Source organism: Oncorhynchus nerka, linkage group LG20 (assembly GCF_034236695.1).
Source record: "Oncorhynchus nerka isolate Pitt River linkage group LG20, Oner_Uvic_2.0, whole genome shotgun sequence".
NCBI lineage: Eukaryota > Metazoa > Chordata > Actinopteri > Salmoniformes > Salmonidae > Oncorhynchus > Oncorhynchus nerka.
In genome coordinates this window covers 40683463-40703031 of record NC_088415.1, presented here as the reverse complement: position 1 = coordinate 40703031, position 19569 = coordinate 40683463, and the positions used below count along the sequence as shown (strand labels likewise).

At 45.3% G+C, this 19569-nt stretch overlaps 1 protein-coding gene across 3 annotated transcripts in view; it reads right to left on the bottom strand.

Moving 5' to 3' along the window:
• Positions 1 to 17579, bottom strand: part of spryd3 (SPRY domain containing 3) — a 104877-nt gene extending 87298 nt beyond the window's left edge. For 2 of the 3 annotated variants that reach the window (XM_029622580.2, XM_029622582.2), the window contains exons 1-2: positions 17472 to 17579; positions 13814 to 14033 (exon numbers count right to left, since the gene is read on the bottom strand). In XM_029622580.2, the coding sequence (XP_029478440.1) occupies positions 13814 to 13932 (119 nt within the window). In that variant the 5' untranslated portion in view covers positions 13933 to 14033; positions 17472 to 17579. Of the gene's footprint in view, positions 1 to 13813; positions 14034 to 17054; positions 17194 to 17471 lie in introns of those variants that run through there. The other variant, XM_029622581.2, reaches the window with a different exon arrangement.
• Between the last annotated feature and the right edge of the window lie 1990 nt (positions 17580 to 19569).

Below are 19569 nucleotides of genomic sequence, written 5' to 3'. Positions count from 1 at the left end.
GGGGTGGAATTATGAGGGAATTAAGTCACGGTCAGAATACGGTGTATCTGTAGACACACCACCGCCACACCTTGATTTATCTTCACCCCCAAACGAATAGCAGGTGAATAGCATGCTATTCTCATGCTTAAGTTCAAGGTCAGAATACGAGAAAAGAAAAGTGCATAGAAAGAGAATCACATTTAATTTACACACGCTGAACTCGAGTCGGAATTGCCCCGTATAGCCTATCTGTACCATCTTTTCATAGGACAACCCTGTTTTTACTGAGTTGGCATATTGAGTTACAGAACTGTCCCTTTTCAGTGTTTTGTGTCTCACAGTTTGGGGAGGAACCCGTTTTCCGCCGAGACAGTATAATGATGCATTAGCCTAACACTTTGATGAACTGCATTATGGGCCAGGTGGTCCCAGCTCAGTTTGGGCTCTTGCTAACTCTGTTGCTGTCATCTTGTTTTGTTCAAATACCAGAGCATGACTACATCAATATTACTATGCTTGGGTCAGTAGGACGTTAATTGTTTTTGGGGTGGGTGAGTCAAATGTTCAGATCATGTGCTAGAAATTAGTTAGTGGTGTACAGAGTATCCCCTAAAATGTTTTCAATGATTTCAATCACTGTGTATCATAACAGACCTCATGACATGAATGAGTATGAACAGAAGGGACACTGAAACTACGGTAACACTATACTTGACACCCAGTACGGTCATAACCATGTCATAACAGCTGACATAACCGGTCATAATATGGTAATAACATTATGACCCATATACATGGATCTTACCGACAGTGACAAGTCAAATTCAAGGACTTAAGTACTTTTTCCAGCACTAATATTTGCTGTATTCTATATCAATTTGAAGAGAAGCCATCTATTAATGTGTTTGATCAAATTAAAGATTCTCTAACTCACGGAACCCTATTTACATTTTAGGGGACCCCACATGGGTCCCAGACCCCAAGTTCGGGAACCATTGTACTATTAACCATTCTCCCTGCTTGCTTAAATGTTTCCACTCTGTGTATCTCCTTTATTGAAGCCAGAAGGCCAAACAGAACGCGAACAAGCGTGTACACGCTGGAATTAGAATGCACGGTAGTAAATTACAGAAAACAGACGTGCCGCGAGCGTCAACGTCATCAAAAGCTTCATGTTCTTCAAACTAGAAAGCAAGTCAACTTCTTTGCCTACCCAAAACAATGCTCTTTCGCGATTAATTTGATTTAGCCTTCACTCACCACTCTGTCTCGCTACTCACTGTAAAGAAAACGTATTTTGTTGTGATAATTTATGGTAGTCCATGTTTTGAGTATAGCTAGCTTCATTTCTGTCGACTGCTCCTGTTGAGATCAGGCTCCGTTCAACGTTAGATTCTAACTTAATCCGTCTAACCAGCTAGCTACCTGGCTATCAGCCAGAGCCCTTGAGCTACCTATCTAGTTAATCTGTCAGACTGAAATATCCACGCCTATTTACCAGTTGTACACTAAGTCTTCGAAAAACAGTTGGGTTTTTTTTGGTGGCAAGAGTCAAGGGGTGTTAAAAAAATCCCACTGTGAGCGGCGTCTCTCTGCCACTGTAGGTCTGGGCTGAGGTAGTTTGTTTCACCTCTCGGCCTATGTCGTGGGCAGAGTGGAGAGTGAATGTGCCGCTAACAAGGCAAAAGGTGGAGGAGCAGGAGGATATAACGAGCATACATGACTCCACTTGTTCGCAAATGTAAGCGCAATTAGAACTCATATCAAGAAGCCTTTGAGCATTGATCAACGCTGGGAACGCAATAATATGCCGGTAAACGATAACTAAATTTTAAAAAAGGTGCGTAAACGCTATTTCATAAATAAAAAGGTGCATGAACAGCGTTTACCCTCTACATCCCTGGATGGGTCTGGCAAAACCATTCATAAACATCAATATCCTACCAGGCAGGCTGGAATTTACATCTGCCCGGAATTTTAGCTATCGATGGGATGTTCGCCTAATCAGTCAGTTATGTACCTGCCTGGCTGAGTGGCAGTGTGGATGGAATGAGCAGGATTGCCTGGCAACCAGAGCGCGTAACACGTGAGGAAATAAAATTTGGTAGTCTGCCTGGAAATTAATTTGCAAGACCAATATATTTTTCTAATCTTTTTCATATTAACATATTTGATCATTTATCTATACTTTTTAAATACCGTCTTGCCAAAACATCAGATTTTCAAGGTATTCCAGTACTTGGATTTCAGAGTGTCAAATTCAAGTTAAGCACCTTGCACCTGCATATATTTTCACCTGTTGTGACATACATTGCATTCTTTTATGTGGCTGGTTATGACACCTATATAAGAGTGTCAACAACCACATTCATTAAAATTAAGTTTTTTCCCTGCCAAGAAGTTTCCTTTTGCTTGTTTTTTTTCTTAATCATATTTTAAATAACTTAAAGAAAATACACTTTATGACACTGTCATGAAGCATTATGACCATTCTGTGTCACTTCACTTGGACTAAGAAAATACACTATGATCATCATAATTATATAAGCCAGATAGGCCTCACATATATCGGGGCGGCAGGGTAGCCTAGTGGCTAGAGTGTTGGACTAGTAACCGGAAGGTTGCAAGTTCAAACCCCCGAGCTGACAAGGTACAAATCTGTCGTTCTGCCCCTGAACAGGCAGTTAACCCACCGTTCCTAGGCCGTCATTGAAAATAATAATTTGTTCTTAACTGACTTGCCTAGTTAAAAAAAGGTTAAAAAAAATATGCCCCTATATCAGTCAAAAAGAAGGTGTCTTGTCCCGCTCCTGAAACACACTAAGACAATCGTGAAGAGGACACGACAAAGCCTATTCCCCTCAGGAAACTGAAACGATTTGGCATGGGTTCTCAGATCTTCAAAAGGTTCTACAGCTGCACCATCGAGAGCATCCTGACTGGTTGCATCACTGCCTGGTATGGCAACTGCTCGGCCTCCGACCGCAAGGCACTACAGCGGGGAGTGTGAACGGCCCAGTAAATCACCGGGGCCAAGCTTCCTGCCACCCATGACCTATATACCAGGCAGTGTCAGAGGAAGGCCCGAAAAAATGGACAAAGACTCCAGCCACCTGTGACGACCCTCCCACTCTGTCTGCCGTATTCTGTCTTTGTTCTTGTTTCCTTATTAGGATGCCGGTGGGCGGAGTTGGGAGGGTCGTCAGCTACATGGGAAACACCTGGGCCAGGTGTCTCCCAGGATAAATAGACCTCTTCCACATTCATGGAGGAGACTCTCTCCATGCAGACACCTTTGTAGATTGTGTTGTGGTTCTTGGTGGCCTTTTGTTTGTTTGCTTTGGCACCTTTCAACACCCTGCATTATCACATCCATGCATGCAAAACACTCACTTACACTACTGATTACTGATTACACACACCATTGTATATTATACTTAGTTGCTTTAGTTAATAAATATATATTTTGCTACTCCTTATCTCCACGTTGTCTCCCTTTGTTACGGGCTTTGAGCCGGTTCGTGACAAGTGGGGGCTCGTCCGGGATCTTTGAACTATTGGTTTGGGAGACAGTGGAGGTACGTGTTTGGTTTGAATATTGTGTTTGAGTGTGATCGGCCCTGTCACGCCCTGGTCTAAGTATTTTGTGTTTATCTTTATGTATTGGGTCAGGCCAGGGTGTGGCATGGAGTTTTTGTATTGTGGTGTGTTTTGTCTGGGGGTTTTGGTGTGTATGTTAGTGGGATTGTAGCTTAGTAGGGTGTTCTAGGAAAGTCTATGGCTGTCTGGAGTGGTTCTCAATCAGAGGCAGGTGGTTATCGTTGTCTCTGATTGGGAACCATATTTAGGCAGCCATATTCTTTGGTTGTATTGTGGGTGATTGTCCTTAGTGTCCTTGTTCCCGTCTAGGTTAGGTTACACCAGTATAGGCTGTTTCGGTTTTCTTTACGTTTATTGTTTTTTGTAGTAATTGTATTTAGATTCGTGTTATGTTGTTTTATTAAACATGGATCGAAATCTACATGCTGCAGTTTGGTCCGACTCTCCTTCACCATTAGAAAACCGTTACAGAATCACCCACCACCAACGGACCAAGCAGCGTGTCAACAGGCAGGAGCAGCCCAAAGAGGAGAAGCGCTATAAGGATTTCTGGACATGGGAGGAAATCCTAAACGGAGAAGGACCCTGGGCTCAGGCTGGAGAATATCGCCGCCCCAAGGAAGAACTGGAGGTGGCAAAAGCTGAGAGGCGCAGATATGAGGAGGCAGCACGGCGTAGTGGATGGAAGCCTGAGAATCGGCCCCAAAAATGTATTGTGGGGGGGCTCAGGGAGAGTGTGGCAGAGTCAGGAGTCAGACCTGAGCCAACTCTCCCTGTTTATCGTGAGGAGCCTAGGAGGAGACCAAAACCAGAGCCGGTGTTGGAGGTGAGCGAAACAGAGACCGTGAAGGAGTTAATGGGGAAATTGGAGGAGAGAGAAATGAGGGAGTTGCTGTGTTGGTGCTTTTTGCATGGAATTCGACCGACGGAACGTGTCGGGGATTTGATGGCACCTGGGTTAGCGCTCCATACTCGTCCTGAGGTGCGTGTTAGTCGGCTGGTGAAGTTGGTGCCAGCCTCACGCACCAGGCCTCCTGTGCACATCCCTAGCCTTACACGTCCTGTGCCAACACTGCTCTCAAGATCTCCAGTACGCCTTCACGGTCTAGCCCATCCTGTGCCACCTCCACACTCTAGTCCTCCGGTAGCAGCTCCCCGCACCAGGCTTCCTGTGCGTGTCCTCGATCCAGTACCACCAGTTCCAGCACCACGCACCAGGCCTTCAGTGCGCCTCGACTGTTCAGCGCAGCCAGAGCCTGTCTCCTCTCCTGCGCTGCCGGAGTCTCCCGCCTGTTTAGCGCAGCCGGAGCCTGTCTCCTTTCCTGCGCTGCCGGAGCCTCCCGCCTGTTCAGCGCAGCCAGAGCCTGTCTCCTCTCCTGCGCTGCCGGAGCCTCCCGCCTGTTCAGCGCAGCCAGAGCCTGTCTCCTCTCCTGCGCTGCCGGAGTCTCCCGCCTGTTTAGCGCTGTCGGAGCCTTTCTCCTCTCCTGCGCTGCCGGAGTCTCCAGTCTGCCCAGCGCCGCCAGTGCTCCCAGTCTGCCCAGCGCCGCCAGTCTGCCCAGCGCCGCCAGTCTGCCCAGCGTCGCCAGTCTGTCAGGATCAGTTAGATCCACCAGTCAGCCAGGATCCACCAGTCTGCCAGGATCCGCCAGAAGTGCCAGTCAGCCAGGATCCGCCAGAAGTGCCAGTCGGCCAGGATCTGCCAGTAGCACCAGTCAGCCAGGATCCACCAGTCTGCCAGGATCCGCCAGAAGTGCCAGTCAGCCAGGATCCGCCAGAAGTGCCAGTCGGCCAGGATCTGCCAGTAGCACCAGTCAGCCAGGATCCACCAGTCTGCCAGGATCCGCCAGAAGTGCCAGTCAGCCAGGATCCGCCAGAAGTGCCAGTCTGCCAGGATCTGCCAGTAGCACCAGTCAGCCAGGATCTGCCAGTCAGCCAGGATCCGCCAGAAGTGCCAGTCTGCCAGGATCTGCCAGTAGCACCAGTCAGCCAGGATCTGCCAGTCGGCCAGGATCCGCCAGAAGTGCCAGTCGGCCAGGATCTGCCAGTAGCACCAGTCGGCCAGGATCTGCCAGATCTGCCAGTCAGCCAGACTCTGCCAGATCTGCCAGTCAGCCAGACTCTTCCAGTCAACCAGACTCTTCCAGATCTGCCAGTCAACCAGACTCTTCCAGATCTGCCAGTCAACCAGGTTCTTCCAGATCTGCCAGTCAACCAGACTCTTCCAGATCTGCCAGTCAACCAGACTCTTCCAGATCTGCCAGTCAACCAGGTTCTTCCAGATCTGCCAGTCAACCAGGTTCTTCCAGATCTGCCAGTCAACCAGGTTCTTCCAGATCTGCCAGTCAACCAGGTTCTTCCAGATCTGCCAGTCAACCAGGTTCTTCCAGACCTGCCAGTCAACCAGGTTCTTCCAGATCTGCCAGTCAACCAGGTTCTTCCAGATCTGCCAGTCAACCAGGTTCTTCCAGATCTGCCAGTCGGCCAGGATCCGCCAGTCAGCCAGGATCTGCCAGTCAGCCAGGATCTGCTGAGACCACCAGCCAGCCAGGATCTGGTAGATCTATCTCACTCCCGAGCTTCCTCTCACTCCCGAGCTTTCTCTCACTCCCGAGCTTTCTCTCACTCCCGAGCTTTCTCTCACTCCCGAGCTTCCTCTCACTCCCGAGCTTCCCCTCACTCCCGAGCTGCCTCAGTCCCGAGCTGTCCTTCAGTCCCGATCTGCTCCTCAGTCCAGTGGGGTTCTGGGTGAGGACTACTAGGCCATGGTCGGCGGCGAGGGTGGACTATCCAGGGACGCGAGGAAGAGGGACTAAGACATTAACTGAGTGGGGTCCACGTCCCGCGCCGGAACCGCCACCATGGACAGACGCCCACCCGGACCCTCCCTATTGTGTTGAGGTGCGTTCGGGAGTCCGCACCTTAGGGGGGGGGGGGTTCTGTCACGCCCTGGTCTAAGTATTTTGTGTTTATCTTTATGTATTGGGTCAGGCCAGGGTGTGGCATGGAGTTTTTGTATTGTGGTGTGTTTTGTCTGGGGGTTTTGGTGTGTATGTTAGTGGGATTGTAGCTTAGTAGGGTGTTCTAGGAAAGTCTATGGCTGTCTGGAGTGGTTCTCAATCAGAGGCAGGTGGTTATCGTTGTCTCTGATTGGGAACCATATTTAGGCAGCCATATTCTTTGGTTGTATTGTGGGTGATTGTCCTTAGTGTCCTTGTTCCCGTCTAGGTTAGGTTACACCAGTATAGGCTGTTTCGGTTTTCTTTACGTTTATTGTTTTTTGTAGTAATTGTATTTAGATTCGTGTTACGTTGTTTTATTAAACATGGATCGAAATCTACATGCTGCAGTTTGGTCCGACTCTCCTTCACCATTAGAAAACCGTTACAGGCCCAGTATTGGTTGCCTTTGTTGTTTGGTTTGTGTGCTGCGTTGGAGAGAGTATAATGGTTAGTTTCCAGGCCCTGCCTAGCCTGAACTCTTGTTCTACTTTCTGTTGGGACGTTAGTCTGAGGTGAGTAATCTGCTGTGTACCTCGGTGGGAGATTTGGGTAGGGTAGTGGAACTTGCTACCCGGAGCTATAGCCTTTTTCCCCTGATAGGTTTAGCGACGTGTTTCATTTTTTGGAATATGTTGGGCATGTTTGTTATTTTTGTGTGGTGTCTGTGGACTGAGCAGTTGTCTCGGGGGCACATCCGTGGCTTGGTGGAATTTGCCAGCATGCTGGGGAGTTCTATTTCCTTGCCAGCGGGATACAGTGCGTAAATTCCCACCGCAAATCTGCACGAAGACTAGGGTTGAGTTATTGTAGGTTTTGGGGAAGCTCCGTATCTCATTTCTCTTCTGTGGTGCTCAGGGTGATTGTCAATTCTCGGGTTGTGGTCTGGTGTGCTCAGCAGAAGGGAAGAGCGAGAATTTTTTTTTGTGTGATTATGGAGTCTTATGTAGATAAGTTCATTCGCTCTCCATCGGACGAATTGTTAGATTTAGGTACGAAAGAACAGCTGTTAAAGGTCGCGGAACACTACAAGGTTGAGATTAGTGATAAACGTCTAAAGAATTCTATTAGGTTGATATTGAAGGCCAATCTGATGGAGAGTGGTATTCTTGAAGTTACCACCGGGCCAGCCTCTGCTGAGGATTTGTCGTCTCCCCATAACGTTACAATGGCCATTCCATCGGTTAGTCCTAGTAGCCTTCTTTTTGAACAGCAGAAAGAACTGCTTTTGTTACAGCTGGAGCATGATCGTGAGAAGAGAGAGCATGATCGGGAGCATGATCGTGAGAAGCTAGAGCATGATCGTGTAAAATATGAAAAGGAATTGGCATTTAAACAAGAAATGGAGCGTGCTAAAATCAAGTTGCAACAAAAACGTATAGAGTTGGTTAGGGAAGGAAAGATCTCAGGGGAGAGTTTGTTTTGGGAAGGTGACCCAGATTTACCTAGGGGTAGTTCCGCTTTTGGACCTGCCCCAGAGACATTTGATATTGTTGGGAACTTACGGTTATTGCCTCGGTTTAATGAAAGGGACCCCGAGACATTCTTTTCGTTGTTTGAGCGGGTTGCTGACGCTAGGAGTTGGCCTGATTCTGACCGCACTTTAATGTTGCAGTGTGTGCTGACTGGTAAAGCGCAGGAAGCATATTCAGCTCTTAGTGTACACGACAGTGCCAGTTATGATAAAGTTAAAACAGCTGTGTTACAGATTTATGAATTGGTCCCTGAGGCTTACCGCCAACGATTTAGAACTTTAAAAAGGGATGATAACCAGACTCATGTTGAGTTTGCGCGACAGTTATCTTTACAGTTTAATCGCTGGTGTTCCGCCTCTGCAGTTGTGACTTTCCAAGGGCTGTGTGATCTGATTATGTTAGAGCAATTTAAGGACACAATTCCTAATCGTATTGCCACGTATATTAATGAACAGAAAGTAAAGAATGTTGCTGAAGCTGCGGTTTTGGCGGACGAGTATGTGTTGACTCACAAAAGTGTCTTTGCAGAGCCCCGTATTCGGAAAGAGTGGGGGCGTTCGGATAGATTTGGGCTTCGCTCACCGAGATACTTTGGTTCTCCGGCAGAGTTCTATTCAACTAGGGTTGAACCTGACTCCCATGGTAAAGCTGACTTTGGGCAGGAGTGTCACTACTGTCAAGGTTCAGGTCATTGGAAAAACGAATGTCCACTTCTCAGGTCAAAGGGTGCTTACGCTAAATCTAAGCCTACTGCATTAGCTGCACCTGTTCCACATCAGTTCATTCATGACTCATTTCCTCAGGCCCAGGAGAATGTGAAAGTCCATATTGATCCAGACTATTTACCTTTCATTACGGAAGGTTTTGTGTCTATGTTAGGAAGTAAAGACCTAGTGCCAGTGAAGATCCTGAGAGACACAGGTGCCTCTGAATCATTTGTGTTGGAGTCTGTGTTACCCTTTTCTGCTGAGACTGATTCGGGGAATAGTGTTCTAATTAGGGGAATAGGTTTGAACACTCTGTCAGTTCCATTGCATAAACTGATGTTGGATTGTGGGCTGGTGCAGGGTGAAGTTGTTGTGGGTGTGCGTCCTTCGTTGCCTATTGAGGGTATCGATGTTATCCTTGGGAATAACTTGGCTGGTGAGCGTGTATGGCCTGTCGTGTTTCCATCTCTAGTGGTTTCCACTAAGCCGTCATTTGTTGGGATTCCTGATGAGAGTGTACAGAGTTTCCCAGAGGTGTTCTCTGCGTGTGCAGTGACACGTTCTATGAGCCGTGGCGAACTGGTCACTGCGCCGACTAATGATAATAATACAAAGTATGTCACTGTTTTCCCTGTTATCCCGTTATCTGTAACCCGCTCAGATCTAATCAAGGCGCAACGGGATGACCCCACGTTGGAAGAGTTGCGTGATCAAATTGTGCCTATAGAACAGTTGGGAGATGTCGCCCATGGCTATTTTCTCCAAGAGGATGTCCTGATGAGAAAGTGGGTGTCTCATGATAGTGTTTTTCTGGGGGAGGCAATTAGTCAGGTTGTTGTACCAGTTAAGCTTCGTGAGTTGGTGTTGGAAACTTCTCACAGCGACGTGGCTGGACATATGGGGGTGAGGAAAACCTACAATCGCATATTAAGACATTTCTTTTGGCCTAGATTAAAGAGGGATGTTTCTGATTTTATCAAAACTTGTCACACCTGTCAATTAACTGGTAAGCCTAATCAAGCTATTAAACCAGTACCATTGTTTCCTATTCCTGTACTCAGCCAACCTTTTGAGTATCTGATTATTGACTGTGTGGGTCCTCTGCCTCGTTCTAAAAGGGTAGCAGTTACCTGTTCACTGTGATGTGTCAGACCACTAGGTTTCCTGCTGCCTATCCTCTCCGATCTATCACAACTAAATCGGTGTTAAAAGCTTTGACTCAGTTTCTCTCATTGTTTGGAATCCCTAAGGTCATTCAGAGTGATCAAGGATCTAATTTTACCTCTAATCTGTTTGGTCAGGTTCTTCAACAGCTCCATATTAAACACAATTTGTCTAGCGCCTATCACGCGCAAAGTCAAGGAGCACTGGAACGTTTCCATCAAACACTTAAGTCTTTGTTGAGAGCTTATTGTACTGAGATGGATAAGGATTGGGAGGAGGGGTTGCCTTGGTTACTGTTAGCCGCAAGGGAAGTTTCACAGGAGAGCACAGGTTTCAGTCCAAATGACCTTGTGTTTGGACATAGGGTGCGTGGACTTTTATCTGTTCTCCAGGATGACTGGAAGTCTCCCGAGCCTCCTCAGTCCCTGTTATCGTATGTGTGTGATTTCCGGCGACGGCTGTACGCCGCTGGTGAAATGGCTAAAGAGAAGTTATCATCTTCACAGGAGAGGATGAAGGGCATATTTGATCGCCGAACTGAGCCTCGTCACTTTAGTCCAGGTGACCAGGTTCTTGCTCTGCTGCCAATTGTTGGTTCTCCTTTTCAAGCCAAGTTTCAAGGTCCATATACAGTGGTGCGCCAGTACACTGAGCAAAAATTATCTAGTTGCCACTCCAGAACGGAGGAAAGCACACCAGCTGTGCCATGTAAATCTGTTAAAACCCTATTATGCACCTTCCTCTGAGACTGAACAGTGGGATTCTACAGAGGACGGTAAAACCTGTTCTTTTGGCTGATACCGTTGTTTCCTTGGGTTCTTGTCTTGCTAGATCTGTGCATGAGGAGGAAGATGTTCCTGGTCCTGACGATTGTATATTGCAGGGTAGATTAAAAAATTCAGAAACACTGGATATTTTAGACAGTCTTCTCACTCACCTACCTGTTGATGGGCGGAAAGAGATGGTTGGTCTGATTCAGAGATTTCCAGGTTTGTTTTCTGATACACCTACACATACAAACTTAATAGAACATGATATTGACATTGGAGGTGCTGACCCCATTCGTCAGCGGTTCTATAGAGTTTCTTCAGAGAAACTACGTTGTCTGGATGCTGAGGTCAAGTACATGCTGGAGAGTAAGATAGCAGAGCCTTCTTTCTCCAGTTGGGTTTCTCCCTGTATCTTGGTCAGTAAACCGGATGGAACAAACCGTTTTTGTACGGACTACCGTAAGGTAAACAGTGTCACAAAGCCAGATTCATTTCCTCTTCCTCGGATGGAGGACTGTGTTGATCAAGTCGGTGCAGCTAAGTTTGTGAGCAAATTTGACCTGTTAAAAGGCTATTGGCAGGTGCCACTGACGAGTAGGGCACGTGAAATCTATGAATCGTTGGAAGTGACTATGAATCGTTGGAAGTGACTATGAATCGTTGGGAGTTGTAAAAATTAAGAAGGACCCTGATGTTCTTTTCGTTGGAGTTTGTAGCTGTTGGTCTTTTGTGCCATGTTCCTGAATGTTTACGTGACTGACCATCGTTTCGGGTTGTCATGTTCTATCTTTCCTGTCTGTTCCCTCCTGGTCTTGTGTTCTTCTTTCCTCTTAAAATATTGCTTCCTATGCACAAAGGTTGCTGAGGTCTGGGGAGGAGGAGGTTGGTTGGTGCAGGTGGAGGTGTGAACACATAACCCCTCGTCAATTTGGGACGCAGAGGCCTGTGTCAATTTGGGACTCTGGAGGCCTGTGTCAATTTGGGACGCGGGAGGCCTGTGTCAATTTGGGACGCGGAAGGCCTGTGTCAATTTGGGACGCGGGAGTCCTGTGTCAATTTGGGACGCGGGAGGCCTGTGTCAATTTGGGACGCGGGAGGCTGGTATGTTGTTCCGGGGTCCTTGTTGGTCCCCGGTTTTATGGGGGGGAATGTGACGACCCTCCCACTCTGTCTGCCGTATTCTGTCTTTGTTCTTGTTTCCTTATTAGGATGCCGGTGGGCGGAGTTGGGAGGGTCGTCAGCTACATGGGAAACACCTGGGCCAGGTGTCTCCCAGGATAAATCGACCTCTTCCACATTCATGGAGGAGACTCTCTCCATGCAGACACCTTTGTAGATTGTGTTGTGGTTCTTGGTGGCCTTTTGTTTGTTTGCTTTGGCACCTTTCAACACCCTGCATTATCACATTCATGCATGCAAAACACTCACTTACACTACTGATTACTGATTACACACACCATTGTATATTATACTTAGTTGCTTTAGTTAATAAATATATATTTTGCTACTCCTTATCTCCACGTTGTCTCCCTTTGTTACAGGCTTTGAGCCGGTTCGTGACACCACCCTAGTCATAGACTGTTCGCTCTGCTACGCGGTACCGGAGCGCCAAGGTGCAAGAGGCTTCTAAACAGCTTCTACCACCAAGCCATAAGACTCCTGAACATCTAGTCAAATGGCTCCCCAGACTATTTGCCCCCCCCACACACACCACTGCCACTCCCTATGCGGGGCTGCAGGTAGCCTAGTAGTTGGACTAGTAACCGAAAGGTTGCAAGATCGAATCCCCAAGCTGACAATGTAAAAATCTGTCGTTCTGCTCCTGAACAAGGAGTTAACCCACCGTTCCTAGGCAGTCATTGAAAATAAGAATTTGTTCTTAACTGACTTGCCTAGTTAAATAAAGTTTTTTATTTTTATAAAAAAAACATACATGTGGTTGTGGGCCGGATGGATGTACTGCCAAATTTGGAGGCAGCTTATGGTAGAGAAATGAACATTCAATTCTCTGGCAACAGTTCTAGTAGACATTCCTGCAGTCAGCATGCCAATTGCAGACTCCCTCAAAACTTAAGACATCTGTGCGTTACAGAGAAGACATCCTCCTCCCTCATGTGGTACCCTTCTTGCAGGCTCATCCTGACATGACATCCTGACATGACCCTCCAGCATGACAATACCACCAGCCATACTGCTTGATCTGTGTGCGATTTCCTGCAAGACAGGAATGTCAGTGTTCTGCCATGGCCACCAAAGAGCCCGGATCTCAATCCCATTGAGCATGTCTGGGACCTGTTGAATCGGAGGGTGAGGGCTAGGGCCATTCCCCCCAGAAATGTCAGGGAACTTGCAGGTGCCTTGGTGGAAGAGTGGGGTAACATCTCACAGCAAGAACTAGCACATCTGGTGCAGTCCATGAGGAGATGCACTGCAGTACTTAATGCAACTGGTGGCCACACCAGATACTGACTGCTACTTTGATTTTGAAACTCTCCCCCTTTGTTCAGGGACACATTATTCCAATTCTGCTAGACACATGTCTGTGGAACTTGTTCAGTTTATGTCTCAGTTGTTGAATCTTGTTATGTTCATACAAATATTTACACATGTTAAGTTTGCTGAAAATAAACGCAGTTGACAGTGAGAGGACGTTTCTTTTTTTGCTGAGTTTATATGTTGGGTACAGAGATGAGGTAGCCATTAAAAAATAATGTTAAACACTACTAAGTTGCATGAATCCATGCAACTTATGTGACTTGTTAAGCAAATTTAAACTTATTTAGGCTTGCCGTAACAAAGGGGTTAAAATACTTACGACATTTCATTTTGAATTAATACATAATTCCACTTTGACATTATGGAGTATTGGTGTGTAGGCCAGTGAAAAACATCTAAATTTAATCAATTTTAAATGCAGGCTGTAACACAACAAAATGTCAAAGTTAAGGTGTGTGAATACTTTCTGAAGGCACTGTCAATGTGTAGCCTAATACATGGGCATGGGGAGAGTTATAATCTTCAACCAGTTTACAACCAGAATTAATTGCAAATCTCGTTGTGATGACATTTCAAACTTGTGGGTCCGCTGGGAACCCTCTTGCCACTCATAACAGGCTCACCTGAGTGTGTCTCCATTCTTCAGCATTCTTTTATAGCGCTCCTGAAAGCGTACAGCACGCACGTCTCTGATCCTCCTCCTCCAGTTCAGGAACCTGTAGTGTAGGTTGATGTCATCCATCTTGACTTGAGGTCAGGATTGGCTAAATCCAGTGAGTTCAGGTAGGGCTAGTGTAAAAACCAGCACACTCAGTAGCTTTCCAGAAGATGGGTTGGTTACCCCTGTATTTGAGGGAGGGGTGAAAGGGTGAGTCAAATTCTCTACTTGGAAGCTAATTGGTAGAAACCTAGGTGAGCAAGGTGCAAATTACAGGGGAGCCAGGAGGGGCTCAGATCCCCTGAATGAGACTCTAGCTCCCTTAAACGCAACAAAAGTCAAACTTTGGGGTGTCTCTAAATAATGCTAATTTAACCATTCTCCTATTTGTTTAAAATGTAGTGGTAAATACAGTGGGGCAAAAAAGTATTTAGTCAGCCACCAATTGTGCAAGTTCTCCTTACTTAAAACAATGAGGCCTGTCATTTTCATCATAGGTACACTTCAACTATGACAGACAAAATGAGGAAAAAAATTCCATTAAACCACATTGTAGGATTTTTTATGAATTTGTTTGCAAATTATGGTGGAAAATAAGTATTTGGTCACCTACAAACAAGCAAGATTTCTGGCTCTCACAGACCTGTAACAACTTCTTTAAGAGGCTCCTCTGTCCTCCACTCGTTACCTGTATTAATGGCACCTGTTTGAACTTGTTATCAGTATAAAGACACCTGTCCACAACCTCAAAAAGTCACATTCCAAACTCCACTATGGCCAAGACCAAAGAGCTGTCAAAAGACACCAGAAACAAAATTGTAGACCTGCACCAGGCTGGGAAGACTGAATCTGCAATAGGTAAGCAGCTTGGTTTGAAGAAATCAACTGTGGGAGCAATTATTAGGAAATGGAAGACATACAAGACCACTGACAATCTCCCTCGATCTGGGGCTCCACGCAAGATCTCACCCCGTGGGGTCAAAATGATCACAAGAACGGTGAGCAAAAATCCCAGAACCACACGGGGGGACCTAGTGAATGACCTGCAGAGAGCTGGGACCAAAGTAACAAAGACTACCATCAGTAACACACTACGCCACCAGGGACTCCAATCCTGCAGTGCCAGACGTGTCCCCCTGCTTAAGCCATTACATCCAGGCCCGTCTGAAGTTTGCTAGAGAGCATTTGGATGATCCAGAAGAAGATTGGGAGAATGTCATATGGTCAGATGAAACCAAAATATAACTTTTTGGTAAAAACTCGACTCGTCGTGTTTGGAGGACAAAGATTGCTGAGTTGCATCCAAAGAACACCATACCTACTGTGAAGCATGGGGGTGGAAACATCATGCTTTGGGGCTGTTTATCTGCAAAGGGACCATGTATCGTGAGATTTTGAGTGAAAACCTCCTTCCATCAGCAAGGGCATTGAAGATGAAACGTGGCTGGGTCTTTCAGCATGACAATGATCCCAAACACACCGCCCGGGCAACGAAAGAGTGGCTTCGTAAGAAGCATTTCAAGGTCCTGGAGTTGCCTAGCCAGTCTCCAGATCTCAACCCCATAGAAAATCTTTGGAGGGAGTTGAAAGTCTGTGTTGCCCAGCAACAGCCCCAAAACATCACTGCTCTAGAGGAGATCTGCATGGAGGAATGGGCCAAAATACCAGCAACAGTGTGTGAAAACCTTGTGAAGACTTACAGAAAACATTTGACCTCTGTCATTGCCAACAAAGGGTATATAACAAAGTATTGAGATAAACTTTTGTTATTGACCAAATACTTATTTTCCACCATAATTTGCAAATAAATTCATTAAAAATCCTACAATGTGATTTTCTGGATTTTTTTCTTCTAATTTTGTCTGTCATAGTTGAAGTGTACCTTTGTTGAAAATTACAGGCCTCTCATCTTTTCAAGTGGGAGAACTTGCACAATTGGTGGCTGACTAAATACTTCTGCCCCACTGTATATATCTCCCTCACTAACTTTAAGCGTCAGCTGTCAGAGCAGCTTACCGATCGCTGCAGCTGTACACAGCCCAGCCCACCTGTAAATAGCCCATCCAATCAACTACCTACCTCATCCCCATATTTTAAAATAATAATTGCATTACTTCTACTTGCACATCCTTATCTGCACATATATCACTCCAGTGTAAATTTCTAAATTGTAATTACTTCGCCCCTATTGGCCTATTTATTACCTTACTTCATTTGAGCACACTGTATACACATTTTTCTATTGTGTTATTGACTGTACATTTGTTTATCCCATGTGTAACTCTGTTGTTTTTGACGCACTGTTTTGCTTTATCTTGGCCAGGTCGCAGTTGTAAATGAGAACTTGTTCTCAACTAGCCTACCTCTTTAAAGGTGAAATATATATATACACTTTTTTTAAGCCTAGTGGAGGGTAAACACAAGTAAATGATGATGACACACCTTTGTCTGATAAATGCATTGAACTATTGGGAGTGTTTTAGTTTTTTTTTACTGTGACCAGCAATCAGAGTTTACCCACCACTTGTTTTACCACTACATCACTGGCTAACGGTAGGCCTGTTAGAAGTTCATGGTAATACACATTGTAGACTACTAGCCTAGTAAATTGACCATATGTGTTAGGGTTTCCATCCTGTTTTCCTGGAACAGTTTCAGCCCCATTTCAGGTGTCCCGACTTTTCAGGCTACAAAAAAGGTACATTTGTCATACAATACACATCATTTAATGTAGGCCTAATCAATGTCAATCACTGAATGACATTAGGCACACTTTGTGTTTTGTAACAGATGTCTATTTCCATTCATCAAATGGCGCGAGTATAGGCTACATGCAGTTTGGATGCTGTAATTATTTTGGAGTGAACTAACATGCACTTCTTTAAATGGTTTGTTTGACAATCAGAATACAATATAATGACTTGTGTTCATGCTAAGCGCGTGCACTCTATAGAGAATGTCATGGTATAATTCGCACCGAGTTTGGGAAACCCTTAGCTATTGAAAACTCTATCAAGCATTCTGCCTTCTCCCTAGTTTTCAGGCATTAGCGTCGCCCACGACAAAGCTCATGTGAACTTCAATCTCGACGCTTTGTTCAACTTTTAGGAACGTCAATAATCATCCCTTGCGATATGGCTTTCGAAACATATGGCCCTTATCTTTCATCAGCGAGAAAGAATCCTTTAAATAAATTAGGCACTTACTCTAGTAGTTTTGCACAGGTCCATACAGCTATGAATGCCCCCAGCCAACGAAACTAAACTTCCAAAGTCAAACTTGCACACGGGTGTTTGGAGCCAGCTAGATAGCTAATTAGCAGAGGTGGTCGCCTCATATTTTCCGTAAACAAGCGCAACATGGAGATATGGCTGTGTGGGAACACTAACCCCATAAAGGTGTATATCAATTTAACCTAAGCTATTTAGCTAGTGGCTAACGTTACCGGTATTAGCAAAACAATTTGAGCAACGCTTCAGTAGCTAACGTTACCTACGTAGCATACTAGCTAGCTAGCTCACATCGGACAAATAGATTCCCTAGCTACTAACGTTACTGGCTTGTGAACTCACTTGCTAGAGCGGTGGCTACACAGCATACCACTATTCTTGTGAATTTCTTACCATTTGTCCAGTATGTGTTTAAATAATTAATTCAAAGGCACTTGTATTCATTTGGTAAGACTCCAAAACTTTACAGTAGAAAAACGTTGCAAATGTATGGCGCTTCCTACTGACATCAGACACCGGTAACTTCAGTGAGCCAATCAAAGCTAGACATGAGAAAGACTGACAAGCTGTGAAACCAATTCCACATCAGAATCATAAAATCATATTTTGTGATATCGAATAGGTCTGTCTGTGTACAGAGACGTGTTTCAAGAGGCAGTGGTACTCCCTGATAAAAGGAACCAATGAGATATTGTAAATAGTTGTTCCCACAATATGAATTGTCCTGGACACAGTATCTCACTATCTGAGCTAGTGACTGACTTGTGCTCTTGATTTACCCTATGGGAAAACTGTTTGCTACCATAGGCCTTGGACACAAATGGAGTTTCCCAGATACTGTAGCATTAGGTGGTTGAAAAGTGTGGAGGGCATGCAGTCATTGTAGTCTATATTTTGTGAGAGGAGGAAATAATAGGAGTAGCCTACATCTGACTCAACAGACACCTGAGAGGGGTGGGGGTAGAAGGTGGGAGGAAAAATGAGTAATCCAGGGAGTGTGGAAAAAAAGAGCCCCCATTGGTCTGGCGTGTCTCTTGGAACTTTCTCCTGACAGAACATGTGGAAACAAACTAGCTAGGGCTGTAGCTCCTGTAGCTAGCATTGATGGGAACACAAGACGGCAGGTGATTTCTGTTCTTAGTGCCAAGATTAATCATTCCTAATAATAACACCAGGCGGCTGACGACCAAGAAGGTTTTCACCAAGTGGGGTTCCGGAACTATTGCGATGTAGTCTAGTTTGTGAATGTCTATGGGTTCCGGAGCTTTGGGAAGTATTGACCTGCCGCTGTGTTCTAGATAGAATTTTGAACTAAGATACAGCAGGTGGTCCAGCAGGTTGGTCAAGAGCCAATCATGTATATATGTGCCCTTATTTTAGTGGTGCATTGCCATTACAATTTCAATGTTGTTAGATCAACATCTTTTTAATTCCTGGTTAATGCTCTCTGAAATGGTCATTTGTCTTTTGATATCGTTTTGTTGATGTTGCCTCATGACAACAGTTTATTGTCCTTACAGGAACCTCCTTCATGGTAGTGACCTCAGACAAACTATAGCACCCAACACTATGAGATAGGTGGCCTGGATAAGAGTGGATTTCTAACCTATGGGGCTCTAACACTTAGAAATAGAATTAGCCATTGTAATTCTATTGGTTCATTAGAGTCATTCTAATTCTAATGCGTCAATCTAAATCTCTGCTCTATGATCCTCCAGCTAAGGCTGGCTTATCAAATTAACTGTGATCTACATTATAGCCCCATATCAATTGTTATTCTATGCCTACTTTAATCACAACTCTAAAAACACATAGATCATCTTTTTTTACTACATACAATGGAACTGTAAGTGGTATGAAGAGGTTTGAGGCTCAGGATGGGTGAGAGTGAGTGATCTCTTGAAGATGGCGCCCGTGAAGCAAATCTTAAACGGTTGAGTGCATAGATGGATTGCATTATTAGTAGCTGCATGCCTGACACAGCCTTTCCCTCTTACAGTCAGTATGTACATTCCAGCTCAAGCAAGTCCTCCTTAATTATCCAGTGGATGCCTCTTCCAATACAAACAATGGCAGCATGGGCAAGAAAATCAGAATCTACCATCTACTGTCCCCTCAAGACTGAATAACTTCTTTATATGATTTAGTCCACACATATTCTCGAGTTTGTAAAAAGACTGCTGAGAAATCAAGACAACCTCTTATGAAAGTTCACTAAACTACGTTCTACGAAACGGTTACAATGTGTTAAATACCCAGTCCTGCCATTATCAAGATCTGTCATCCCTGGTCTCAATTCACGTTCACTATAGTTTGGCAGGAGGTGGGATAATCCCCCTAGTGGAACGATACCAATTCATCCAACATTGTTTGATCTGGAAAAGATCCAGCAAACTCCAATGGGTTATAGTTTTGCACATGTATTACACAAAGTGGTACATGATATGCCAGCTTCTGAAACATTGTGTTTTTCATGGCAATCAGTTTACAT